General features: G+C 43.5%; 1 protein-coding gene across 2 annotated transcripts in view; it reads left to right on the forward strand.

Annotated features, from left to right (window-relative positions):
* Positions 1 to 13,063, forward strand: part of TMEM131L (transmembrane 131 like) — a 157,651-nt gene that overhangs the window by 4,281 nt on the left and 140,307 nt on the right. For both annotated transcript variants that reach the window (XM_068542651.1, XM_068542652.1), the window contains exon 3: positions 5,259 to 5,302. In XM_068542651.1, the coding sequence (XP_068398752.1) occupies positions 5,259 to 5,302 (44 nt within the window). The remainder of the gene's footprint in view (positions 1 to 5,258; positions 5,303 to 13,063) is intronic.

The following is a 13,063-nucleotide window of genomic DNA, read 5'->3' on the forward strand; positions in this document are numbered from 1 at the left end:
TTCCTGACCCCTAGCTTGTCCGTGGCACTGTCTCCATTTCTCCTCCCCTTTGAGTTTCTCGAGTGTCTGGGTTTTTTCCTTTGTCTTGTGTGCCTTGTTGCCCTAACTGGCTCCCCTTAAGAGGGTTTGGGTGTCTATGCTCGGGTGCCCCGTTGTGGCCACGATGTTGTGCGTGCGGTAGGCCTTCAGGGGTTATTCCTGGTGGAGGAGAGGCAGTGCTCAGTGTCTTGTCCAGTTCCCCTATTCATGAAGTTAGCCACTCCTGAAGATGGCAGGTGGAATGCCTTAGGCGTTGAGTTCCTATTACTGTTTAATAATCACTTTTCTGTATCAGTTCTAGGAGCAAGAAGGGCAATCTACAGTTTGTTCATTTAGTCCATTCAGACTTTACTGGGGTGAGAAGCCTCACTCCTAAGGGCCGTGGTTGGGTTTGGGACGTGGACATCGGTGCTGAGTAGGAGCTGTTTCCTGATGCAGAAGCATGTTGGTCTGGGATGGGATGGGGAAGCTGTGCGATCCTGGCCTTGTTAGTCCATCGAGCAAACAGCTGGCCCGGGCCTGGCCCAGATAGGCCCCTGTGGTACAGTGATGAATAAGAACGTTTCTGCCTTGAAAAATCCCGCATCTTGTTTATTTTGCCTACTTAAGCCTGAGCGTGTAGATATCAGAAATTGGTAGAAAGTGAAACAGGAAGTGGCACAATGAGTATCTCAGGTACCGTGTGAGGTAATAGTCTCTCGCCCCAGGCTGGGAAGCATTGACTAGCATTTGGAAGTCTTTTTGTCATAGAAATTTCTTTTTGGTTGAATCAAATTCCACTATTAACATAGAAAAAGAATAACCAACATGGGTTGAATACTTCTAGCATTGTTTAGCCCTCTACGAATCTTAATTCATATTAAGATCCTAAAAGCTATGAAGTATTGTGAGCTGATTTCAGATGAGGAAATCGAGGCACACAGAGGGTAAGTAACTTGCCCAAGGCAATAAGAATATGCACAGCAGTGGTGGGATTTGAACCCAGGAGGTGTTTAGCTCCAGAGCCCAAGCTTTTGGGCACTTTGCTACTGTATGAGTTTTAGCACAGTCTGACCAGGAAGGTAGTATGGAGGTGATAAGGTGCCTGTGTCTGAGAGAAGTAATTTCATGTTATGTTTTGAATTGGGAAAGTTTGCTTAATGAAATTTTTGTTTTTAATTAATTAATTAATTTATTTTTGGCTGCACTGGGTCTTTGTTGCTGTGTGCGGGCTTTCTCTAGTTGCGGCAAGAGGGGGCTACTGTTCATTGCAGTGCACGGGCTTCTCATTGCGGTGGCTTCTCTTGTTGCAGAGCACGGGCTCTAGACGCACGGGCTTCAGTAGTTGTGGAACATGGGTTTAGTTGCTCCGCGTCATGAGGGGTCTTCCCGGACCAGGGCTCGAACCCGTGTCCCCTGCATTGGCAGGGGGATTCTTAACCACTGCGCCACCAGAGAAGTCCAAATGAAGTTTTAAAAATAGTTATATCTACTGGTATTTAAAATTTTTTTATTGGAAAAATTTTTATTGAGCTATTACTCACATATAGTGTTATATTAATTTCAGGTGCACAGCATAATAATTCTATATTTGGAGCTTTGCAAAATAATCACCACAGTAAGTCTAGTTAAGATCCATTACCATACATAGTTACAAAAATTTTTTTTTCTTGTGATGAGAACTTTCAAGATTTACTCTCAAAAAAAAAAAAAAAGATCTACTCTTAGCAAATTTCAAATAATGCAGTACACTATTATTAACTGTAGTCACTATGCTGTGTATTACATCCCCCATGCCTTATTTATTTTATAAATGGAAGTTGGTACATTCTGACACTCTTCATCCATTTTGCCCACTCCCCACCTCTGCCTCTGGGAACTACCAATCTGTTCTCTGTATCTATGAACTTGGTGTTCTGTTCTGTTTTCTTTTGTTTAAGATTCCACAAGTAAGTGAGGTCATATGGTATTTGTCTTTCTCTGTGTGACTCATTTCACTTAGCATAATGCCCTCCAAGTCTATTCATGTTGTCACAGATGGCAAGATTTCATTCTTTTTTATAGCTGAGTAATATTCCAGTGTATATACATGCCACATCTTCTTTATCCATTCATCTATCAGTGGACACTTAGGTTGCTTCTGTGTGTTGGCTATTATAAATAATGCTTCAGTGAACATAGGTGTATATATATCTTTTCAAGTTAGTGTTTCAGGTTTCTTTGGATAAATACCCAGAGGTGGAATTGCTGGGTCATATGGTAGTTCTATTTTTAATTTTTTGAGGAACCTCTGTACTGTTTGCTATAGTGGCTGCACCAGATTACAATCCCACCAGCAGTGCATGAGGGCTGCCTTTTCTCCACATCCTCACCGACCTTTGTTATCTTTTGTCTTTTTGATGATAGCCATCTCACAGGTGTGGGGCGATACCCACTAGTATTTAAGAAACACCTAGATTAGCCCTGCAGACATTTATGGAGCATGTGCTGTGGGCTGAGCACTGTTTTAGGTACTGGGGATGTCATGGGGAACAAAAAAAGAAAATCACTGCCCTTGTGGAGCTGGCAGTTAATGGAGGCATATAGATAATAAGTAAGAAATAGAATAAATTATAAGTTATGCAGTTTGTTAGAAGGGCATCAATGCTATATGGTGGCAGATTGGAGGAAGATTTGGGTGATGGGAGTTGCAGTTTTAATTCAAGAGGTCAAGGTAGGTCTCTTTGAGGAGGCCTGTATTTGGTATTTGAGCCAGCCTCTGAAAGCTGTGAGAGAATTAGAATAGCTAGCAAGGTCCCGAGGCACTGCCAAGAGGGAGTGGGGAGAAATTACGGGGTTTGGTCCCCGCCCTTTGAGAGCTCGGTGTTGTTGGGTAGATAAAGCTGGATCCAAGTGCTGAAATGTAGGAACGGAGAGGAGGGAGAGAGGAGCAGTGTGTATTGGAGGGTCTGTTAAGGCTTTGGGGAGAGAGGGGCCGCTTAGAGACCTGCATTAGCCCAGAGCCTCACAGGGGAGGTGTGTTTTATGCTTTGAATGGGAGCCAGAGCCCTGCTGAAGTGTGGCTGTAGAGATTGGGATGGGTGTGTCAAGGTCAAGTGACGGTTGCTCAATTCCAGGTTCAGGAGCTTGGAGGTTGGCTCTTGAGCAGAGATTAACACGGTGACCTTGACTGCTGGGTCCCTAAGTAACGACTGATGTTGAAAAAGATTGGTCTCACAGTGGCACACAGGCCGGGTTGAAGGCAGCAATCTTTAAAAATTTTTTTTTTTAATTGGGGTGTAATTGATGTACAATATTAGATAAATTTTGGGTGTACAACATAGTGATTCACAATTTTTAAAGGTGATCCTCCATTTATAGTTATTATAAAATATTGGCTATATTCCCTGTACTGTGCAATATATCCTTGTAGTTTATTTATTTTATACACAGTAGTTTGTGTCTCTTAGTCCCCTACCCCTATCTTGCCTCTCCCCCTGGTGACTACTAGTTTGTTCTCTATATCGGTAAGTCTGTTTCTTTTTTGTTTCATTCACTAGCTTGGTGTATTTTTTTAGATTCCTCATGTAAGTGATATAATATAGTATTTGTGTTTCTCTGATTTATTTCATTAAGTATAATACCCTCCAGGTCTGTCCATGTTGCTGCAAATGGCAAAATTTCATTCTTTTTATGGCTGAGTAGTATTCCAGTGTGTGTGTGTTTGTGTGTGTGTGTATGTGTATCACATCTTCTTTATCCGTTCATCTGTTGATGGGCACTTGGGCTGCGTCCATATCTTGGCTATTGGGAATAGTGCTGCTGTGACCATTGGGGTGCATGTATCTTTTCGATTTAGTGTTCTTGGTTTTTTTTTTTCCGATATATACCCAGGAGTGGAATTGCTAGGTCATATGGTAGCTCTATTTTTAGTTTTTTGAGAAACCTCTATACTGTTTTCCACCGTGGCTGCACCAGTTTACATTCCTGCCAGCAGTGGATGAAGGCTCCCTTTTCTCCACCTCCTGGAAAGGCAGCAGTCTTAAACAGAGTGAAAAGCCCGTCAGCAGTGGTAGTGCTGGCCTGGGGTGCTGATGGCTTGGGCCGATTTGCCGGCAGGAGGGATGGAGAAGGACAGGTCTGAGCTGTATTTCTGATGAGTGGATAGATCTTCATGTTTGGAGGTGACGGCAGGAGAGCAGTGTAGGACAACTCTCAGGTTTGCCCAGGGGCAGGGAGTGTGACGGCCTCTTCGACACAAGGAGGCCCTTGTCAGGGACCCCTGGCGTTGAGAAGTCTGGTGTCGTTGTTTCTGGGGAGACAGTGCGTAGAGCCTGGAGGTGTTTGGCGTTTGGGCCGCAGCTGTGGGTTAAGTGGTCCTGCACGTACTGCGGGGTCTGACCTAACCTGCCCGAGCCTTGGCTCCTGTGGGAAGGTTGGTGTTTATCTCCATGTGTGATAGAGTGAGAAGCTGGGGCTGCAGATAGGGATTGGGGCCCTGTGGCTCCAAGAGTGGGTTAACAGTCAGAGGGCGTTAGTGAAGCGGGGTCTGGGCCCAGGAGGATGGGGGGCAGGGCGACCAGGAGAGCCTCGGGCTGGGGGAGCTGGAGGCGCAGGAAGGGTGGGTGTTTCCGCAGCCAGTGGTGCAGCTTCGGGAGAGGACAGAGCCATGCCACGAGCACGGGTGCTGGGCGAGTGCCGAGGCGGCGTTTAATTGGATCTGCCCTTTTGCTTCTGTTGCAAGCACCTTCTCTTTTTACCCACCTGGTATGTGACTTCTGGTCACAGTATGGCATGGTAGGTCTCAGAGAAGATTTTGGAAGCGCATTTGAGTGAGATATTTATGCCACTTATAAGTCAAAATCTATCAGGTGCTCATTTAGGGGATTCTTTATGTTTGGGGATTTTAATTATCATTAAATTTTACCTTGTGCGATTAAACTTAAACACCAAAAAACGGCTCTTGGAGAGAGGAGTGATGTCAAACCAATTTTGAGACTGTGTTTTGGTGGCGATTTTAAACAGGTAGAATGTTTACTTACAGTGAACATCTAAGGGATCACTTGGGAGTTTCTGGCTTTCAGTGGTGCCATTCTAGTGTCATTCTTTTTTTCAATAAGTATTTATTGAGTGCCTGCTGTGTGCCAGACACTGTTATAGACAAGTTCATCACCCCTGTGGGATTTGAAGAACTGTTTTTGTTTTTTGGGAAATTTTGTGTTTCTTTGAAACAACTGTTAAAGCGTGTTCTTTCTCAATAGGGTGATTCTGAAGAAGATATGGAGGAGCAGTCTCAAGAACAGAGGTAAGGAAAAAAATGGGAGCAAATCCATGCTAAGTTTCTCTGCCCACTTTGGATGCTGTCTGAAGTCTTGGGATATGTCTGTGTTCATGTATTTAACATTATCTGTGATTTACCTTTCTCTTTGGCATTTGGGGTATCTATACTCTCTAATAATGAATATGGCTTTGTTTTAAAATAAGGTTGCACAGAAAGCTGTGAAAACACGCCCCCACTAACTTCACTTTCCCATGGCGTGCATACACCATCCTGTTTACAGACATCTGTTGAGCATCAGGCAGTGTGCTGGGTGCTGGACGTAAAACACTGAACAAGACCTGTTTGCGTGTAGTAGGGAAGTCAGACATTACTGTAAACAAAACAAAATAGTTATGCTTACAATAGGAACTACCAAGAATTCAGTTGCTGTGGTAGAGAATAATGAGATGGATAGCATGCTTAGGTGGTTGGAGGTGACGTTGGAGCTCAAGTCTGGAGGCTGTGTGGGAGCAGCCAGGCGGCAAGCAGAGGTAATGGCAGGTGCAAGGGGCCTGTGGTGGGAAGCACTGGTGGCAATCCAGGGACGTGGAGAAGGCCAGTGTGGTTTCGTAGGATAGTGAGATGAGGTAGGACCTTAGAGGCCATAGTGAGGAGGTTCGTTTTTAACTTCTTTAAGTGTGGGATGAGTTGTTAAAAGATTTTAAGCAGGGGCCAGCAAATCAAAAGATGTAAATTACATTTTTTTAAGGGAATGCTTTGGTCACGGGGCACTCTTGGTTAGTTGTTGTCAGACTGGGATATCTGGTCCCTTGGAGGTACCTGAAGACTCTAAGCGGTACGTGGGCGTGGGGATAACTTTCAGAGAATCGGCTTCTAGATCCTCAACATCCATATATTCTCCTAAAACTGATCTGTCTGAGGTCGCAAGTTCTCCTTTTCCATCTCTTCTTTCGCAGTCTCACTTCTCCACTTTGCCAAACAAAGGCAGACCTCTTTCCGGGCCCCGATCCTGCTTTGTGCTTCATCTTGGGCAAAGGGACAATTTGAAGTATTGGTATTGGTTAGGAGAAAGTGATTTAATTCTGGATGACGAATTCATTAGTAACTTTGGTGGTTTTCAAATCTTTACTCTATAATGTTGGAGAATCCAATCAAATTGTCAGTTGTTAGACCATCAAAAAGTGATTTGTGGATAAAATGCTGAGGGAGTGTACAGCGTATAGGGTCAGTGCTGTAACAAAGCCCCTTCCATTCACATCTATTTATGTGAACAAGCTTTTTCAGTGTTTACATGAAAAAAAAAAAGGGACAAGGAAAATAAGATTAAATTGATGCTAATTAACCCTGTCTCATTCTAGCAGTAATAGTCATATAAACCAATTAGGGGGGAAAAAGTTCCACAAATTTCATTAAAGGATGCATTTTCAATAAAATTTGAACTCTTATGTTTAATTACCTATCAAAATTTGTAAAATTTGTTAGATCAGTTGTGTGGTAATAAAAATTATGATAATTCAGAAGAAAAAAAATTGACACTTAGACCCTGTGGTCACAGGATATTTAAAAAACCCCCAAATCTCAATTTATACCCATAGTTTTGTTGAAAAAGGCTTTGAACATAAAGCTATATTAGGTTAAAATTCTTTGAGGGAATATCCAGCAATATAGGAAAGCCTATCTGTATATTTTTAAAAATGAATAATGATGGATATCGTTATACGGTATTTAGATTCCTTTGAATATATTTTAAAAAGTGAGTTTTATTAAAAATTCCAATATTTATAATAGGCCAGAAATTGCATTCTTTGCAAACATTCAAATTCATAGTATAACATAAAAAATTTTTTTTCTCCTTGACTTATATGTATGTTTTTTTAATTTATTTTTTTAATTGAAGTATAGTTGACTTACAGTGTGTTAATTTCTGCTGTACAGCAAAGTGATTCAGTAGTACAGCATTTTAAACGTTGGGATTACTTAAATATACGGGGCAGAGTTCAAAGTTTGTCACAATCCTATCTGAGTGTCTGGGAGCAAGAAGAGCTGAGGAATGCTGACGCTGGTTCCTGTTGAAGGTGGTGCGGACAGAGGCACGTGGAAAGTTCTGAGATGAATTAGGTTTGACTCAGTTGTGGAGAGTGAGAGAAAGAGGAACCATGGAGGGCTGCTCGGATTTGGCTGGAGCATCTGGGGTGATGATGACGGTGGTGGGAAAGGTCTAGCGAGAGGGCGGTCAGGAGCGCTCCTTGGTTGTTTTAGGAATCTCAGACTTGATGGGACACATCCTGTCCCGGGAAGATGCAGGTAGGCAGTTGAGGTGAGTGTGGCGCTAGGAAGGCCGGGCTGCATCTCCAGGGGCATTGTCCTGTGTGCCTTTGCATTGGTTTTCCTCTTTCAGAGGTGTCCTTCTCTTCTTTCTTATTAATAAGAACTAGTTTCTTTTCACGCATTTCCTGTCACACTTAAAGGTGTGAAGTAGATTTTATCCTTCACGCTCTTTTTTTTTTAAAATATTATTTATTTGGTTGCACCGGGTCTTAGTTGTGGCTCGTGGGCTCCTTAGTTGCGGCATGCATGCGGGATCTAGTTCCCTGACCAGGAATCGAACCTGGGCCCCCTGCATTGGGAGCACGGAGTCTTATCCACTGCACCAGCAGGGAAGTCCCCTTCGTGCTCTTTTGACACAGACGACCAGAGTGAGGGTGTAGAGGTGAGGGGGAATTGAGTCAGTGGCGTTCAAACTTTTGGACAGTGACTCAGATGAAAGTCACATTTTATATCATGATTTCTTATTACCCACAGGCAATGTATGTGGATGTATGAATATGTACATGTGTGTTTATTTATTTATTTATAAAATAGCGCTTACCTTTGCTGCCTGTGGTGTACTGTATTTTCTGTTTCATTTTTTTAAAATTGTGGCGAAATATACATAACATTTACCATTTTAGCCACTTTTAAGTGTGCAGTTCTGTGGCATTAAGTACATTCACATTGTTGTGTAGCCTTCACAACCACGGAAATTTTCTATTTCATTTTCTTTTGTTAAAAAAATGCTGGTTGCCACTACTGAAATGATTTCAAAACTCACAGTTTGGTCCACCCTGACTTATATGTTTTAATCTTCTCAATATCAAATATTCCAGTGTTTTGCTGTTATTTTATCCCTAGTCGCTTTCCTTTTAGCTGGACTTCCAAGCCTCTTGGGTTTTTTGTTGTTGTTGTTGTTGAGGTTTTTTGCCTTTTGTGTAAAGGCAAGATGATGATGAAGATTGGATGCTGCAACCAGAAAACCTTTGTGTCCATTTTCTGAAAATGTAGCTTCTGGTGTTCTCTCTGAGTCTAATGAATGAATTCTCTCTGAGTCTAATGTCCTGTGATGGGTCAGTCAGTCACCTAAGTACTTACTGTTCGTTTACCTTCTACTGTGCAGTTGGGATTTTTAAAAAATGAAGATTTTAATACCTTCAAAGCTCATAGAATCTCTTGCTACTTTTAAATTAGGCCTTTTGCTTTAGCATAGATTTAGATTTACGGAAAAGCTGTAAAGATGGTACAGAGAATTCCCATTTACCCTTCACACAGTTTATCCCAGTGTTAATGCCTTATGTTACTATGGTACATTGGTCACAACTAGGAAACCAACATGTGTACATTACGGTGAACTAAACTCCACGCTTTATTCGGATTTCCCTGGTTTTTCCCTAACGTTCTCTGTCCCACGATCCTATCCAGGCGACCACATTTAGTTGTCATGTCTCAGGACCCTCTTGGTTGTGACAGTTTGTCAGACTTCCCTTGTTTTCGAAACCGTGGCAGTTTTGAGGAGTTCATCCTTCAATTTGGGGTTGTCTGAGGTTTTTCCTAATGGTTAGGTTGAGGTTATGGGTTTGGGGGAGGAAGACCGCAGTTATAAGTTGCCATTCTCCTCATATATCAAGGGTATCGACTGTCAGTGTGACTTAACACTTTGATGCTGACCTTGACCACCTGGCTGAGGTACTGTTTGTTAGCTCTCTCCACTAAAGTTCTTCTTTTCTTACCTTTTTCCATACTACACTCTTTGGAGGGAAGTCATTAAGTGGAATAAGCTCTACCTCCATAAATTATTTAGAATTCCTCTGTATGGAAGATTTGTCTCTTCTCTCTCATTTATTGGTTTATTCAGTTATTTATTTACGTCATGGATATTTATTTTATACTTTGGGTTATAGGCCAATACTAGGTTTGCCCTAAATGCCATTTATTCTTAACCTTATTTATGAAGTCATTAGTATCTTCTTACACATTTTTCAAACATTTTTGTGATTTTCATTTTAATTACTACCCTGCTGCACTAACCTTAATGATATTAAGGTGAACTTGAAGTCAGTACAGGCAGCACATATGAATTCCACAAAATGAATGCTCTGTCTCTGAGAGAACCCCTGTAGAGGGACAGCTACTAACTTGGGAAATAGATTTGACCATAAAACAGAGTCTCAGTACGTCCTAGGAAAAGTGTAGTCCTAGGAAAAGTGTCAGTGGCACTGACCTCTGTCACTGGAGAGAGTCTGGGCAGTGAAGGGGGCTCTGTGTTTCCCCCCATACTGGCCAAGGCGGGGTCCTGGCTGGACCACTGTAGATTCTGGGGCGCAGGGTTCTAGAGCAGCTTGCCTGTGATCTCAAACAGAGTTTGGGAAAGCTTTTAGGGTAATTGGCCTCATTGAAGATTTTGTTTATATTATCTTGACTTCATCTTCTGTGAATGCTATGTAATTGTACTTGGTTGAAAGCCAGAAAAGCAGTATTTGAAAAACGTTCTCCCCTCTCTCCTCTCCATCCCCATTTTTCTCCTGGGTGTTCTCAAATGTCAGCAGTAATCTGTTCCTCTGCTGAGAAAGAAAGATTGCTGTTGGGGATTCAGTGACGGGAGCAAAGGAGAGCAAGCTGACTTCAGCTCTTCCTAGAACTGACACTCTCTGGGAAGCTGGTCTGGCTCTCTGGACGCATCTCCAAAAGGCCTTTTTGGGGTATATTTGTTAGAATGTGAAAAGTTTAAGCGTTGGCAAAGTATGAATAGTATATTAATTCTGCCTTTAAAATGATTAGGTAAAAATCATAAATACTGACCAGCCAGGGGGTGTCTGTGGAAGGTTTTTTTTGTTCTGTTTTTCTTTTAATGTACTTTTGTCTGATTGGTAGTAGCAGCAACATGTGTTCTGAAACCGTTTTCGTCAGAACATGAAGAAAATCTCGTTAACCTTTCAGCAACATACTGAAAGATGTAATTGCAGACAGAAGCGACTTAATCTTCAGGGAGCTTCCTTCTGGCAGTGAGTTATCTCAGAGCCCCCATGGGGAAGGGAACTACTTTCCACTTTTCTTTGTTTTTCTTCAGAAATCGAAAGCTGTGTTTTTAGCACAACGTTGAAGTTCCTTACGTGTTGATAGGATCAGGCATTTTTAACCTGAACTTGCCTCCCCAGGGCTCTGTCCTGGGTGCTCCTCTCTTCCCACCTGTCGTTTCCCTGGGTGATGGCACCTGCTCTCTTGGGATTTTAAAGAGAGAGAAGGAACTTGAACTCGGTGGTACCTTCTGCCCAGGGGTCGCACCTGTGCAGTTGCCCAGCAAGCTCTCCTCTGCTTTCCGGTGCCGCCCCGTCAGTGTGTCCTGAACTGAGCTCCTGGGCTCAGTCCCCTCAGGTTCCCGGCCTCCCCCATGGCCCTCTCCGACCTCCCCTTCGGCTGCTCCCCTGGCATAGCCCCGCCCCCTCTGCTGGCCGGTGCCCCGTGCATTCATTTGCATAAGTCAGAAATCAGGACGCCCCTCGCCTCCTCTCATACGCCTCGTCCCCAGCGGGGCACCAGGTCTGGCTGCATCTTCTTCACATGGTCTCCTGCCTTGGTTTTACAGCTACCCCAGTCGGCTCTCCAGGTTGCTACCCAAGTGATGTATCTAAAGCATGTGCATCCTTGCCCGTCATTCCTCTTGCAAGCAGCCTTACCTTCTGAGCATGGCACAGAGACCACCTCTCCAGCCTCGCTTCCCCTTATGCACGGCCTCTCTCCCTCTCTCTTTGCCGAGACACTCTTCTCTTCCCTGGCACACCTCTCACCCGACTAACTCCATCCGTCCTGCTCCACACGCACCATGGCAGTTCTGCCGGCCCGGACGTTCACTCCTCTGTTTAAAATTGCCTTTCTCAGGATGCCCACCCACCTGTCTGAGTCTCAGTCAACTGACCCCCCGGCACCTAATCCACTACCTAACACCTAGGAGAGGAGCTGCTAAATGAAGGGATGCACCCTCCTGTTTTTAAGTCTTTTAAATTGATTGCTTGTCATGCTTCACGTGCTCTTCATATCCAGGCACACAAACCATATTTGCCGTTGAAACCACAGTACTGGTACTAGGATTAGGGGTTGTAGTTTTTAAACTGGGTTACTGCAGTTGGCATGTTTTTAATGAGAATGGGTTATTAGCTCTATCTCTGTGTGCCCTGTGGAACCTTCTACAGGGTCATGTGGCCCCGAGAGGGGTGCAGTGAACACGTTCAGTCATGGTCTTCGTGGTCCTGACAGTGTGAAGTGAATTTCCTTTGACTGTAATAGGGCTCATAATTTAGGTGTTGGCCTTAGAATACAAGCTTTTAAACAAGAACCCTGTTTAAAAGGGTTAAGCCACAAAACCCCTTTCAGATTTTTTTTAGGTTGTGAAATTTCTAGCAAAGCTTTTGACACTTACATAATTAGTTAGCCCTCAATTGAAATCAATTAGAAAAATAGTATAATAGGATCAGAATCTTAATTCTGATTTTCACTGAAATTTTTACTTTCCCTGGATATATTTTTTTACATACTCTGGAGTGATTAGGCTTGTGCTAATTTGTATCTTTATATGGAAAGATATATTTGAACCAACTTTTTATAATTCCAGGTGTATTTTGAAGGTTAATTTAGAACAAAAACAGGCAGACCACTTCATTAATGTTGATATTCCAGAAACAAAAATGGGGAATTGAAGTCTGGAGAGCTTGGGTGTGTTCTGTAAATGTGGTCATCCAGTGCCAGAACCTCAGTGTTGGTTATGTTAGACTTAGGGATGCCTTGAGGAGAAGTGGCTAAACTCAGCACCGAAAGTCCGACTCTCAGCTGGCGTCCTTCCACAGGGCACTCGGTGGCCTGGCTGATTACTTACACACTTGTCACAGTATTTAACAGGGAAGTAACTATGGAGTCATGCAGTCAGGTGGGTGCTCTGAAGAAAGAGTGAGGCAGATTCAACAGCTCAGGAAGACTTGCCCACGGAAATTACCACATGGTTAAAAAGTGTATAAAAGACTCGGAGAAGCTTATTTTAGACAAGAGAGAAGGTAGTGCTGTGAGCAAGAGAGAGACTTGGGTATTTTGTCGCTGGAAACCCAACTTAGGTCTTAAGAGACAAGCTGGCGTTTTGGCTGTTTGGCCCTTCTTTTATTTTAAATTTATTTATTTATTTATTTATGGCTGTGTTGGGTCTTCGTTTCTGTGCGAGGGCTTTCTCTAGTTGTGGCAAGCGGGGGCCACTCTTCATCACGGTGCGTGGGCCTCTCACTATCGCGGCGTCTCTTGTTGCGGAGCACAGGCTCCAGACGCGCAGGCTCAGTAATTGTGGCTCACGGGCCCAGCCGCTGCGCGGCGTGTGGGATCTTCCCAGACCAGGGCTCGAACCCGTGTCCCCTGCATTGGCAGGCAGATTCTCAACCACTGCGCCACCAGGGAAGCCCTGGCCCTTCTTTATTGTGCTTTGGGTTGATGAGAAAT

The sequence above is a fragment of the Eschrichtius robustus genome, chromosome 4 (assembly GCF_028021215.1).
Source record: "Eschrichtius robustus isolate mEscRob2 chromosome 4, mEscRob2.pri, whole genome shotgun sequence".
In the NCBI taxonomy this organism is placed as follows: domain Eukaryota; kingdom Metazoa; phylum Chordata; class Mammalia; order Artiodactyla; family Eschrichtiidae; genus Eschrichtius; species Eschrichtius robustus.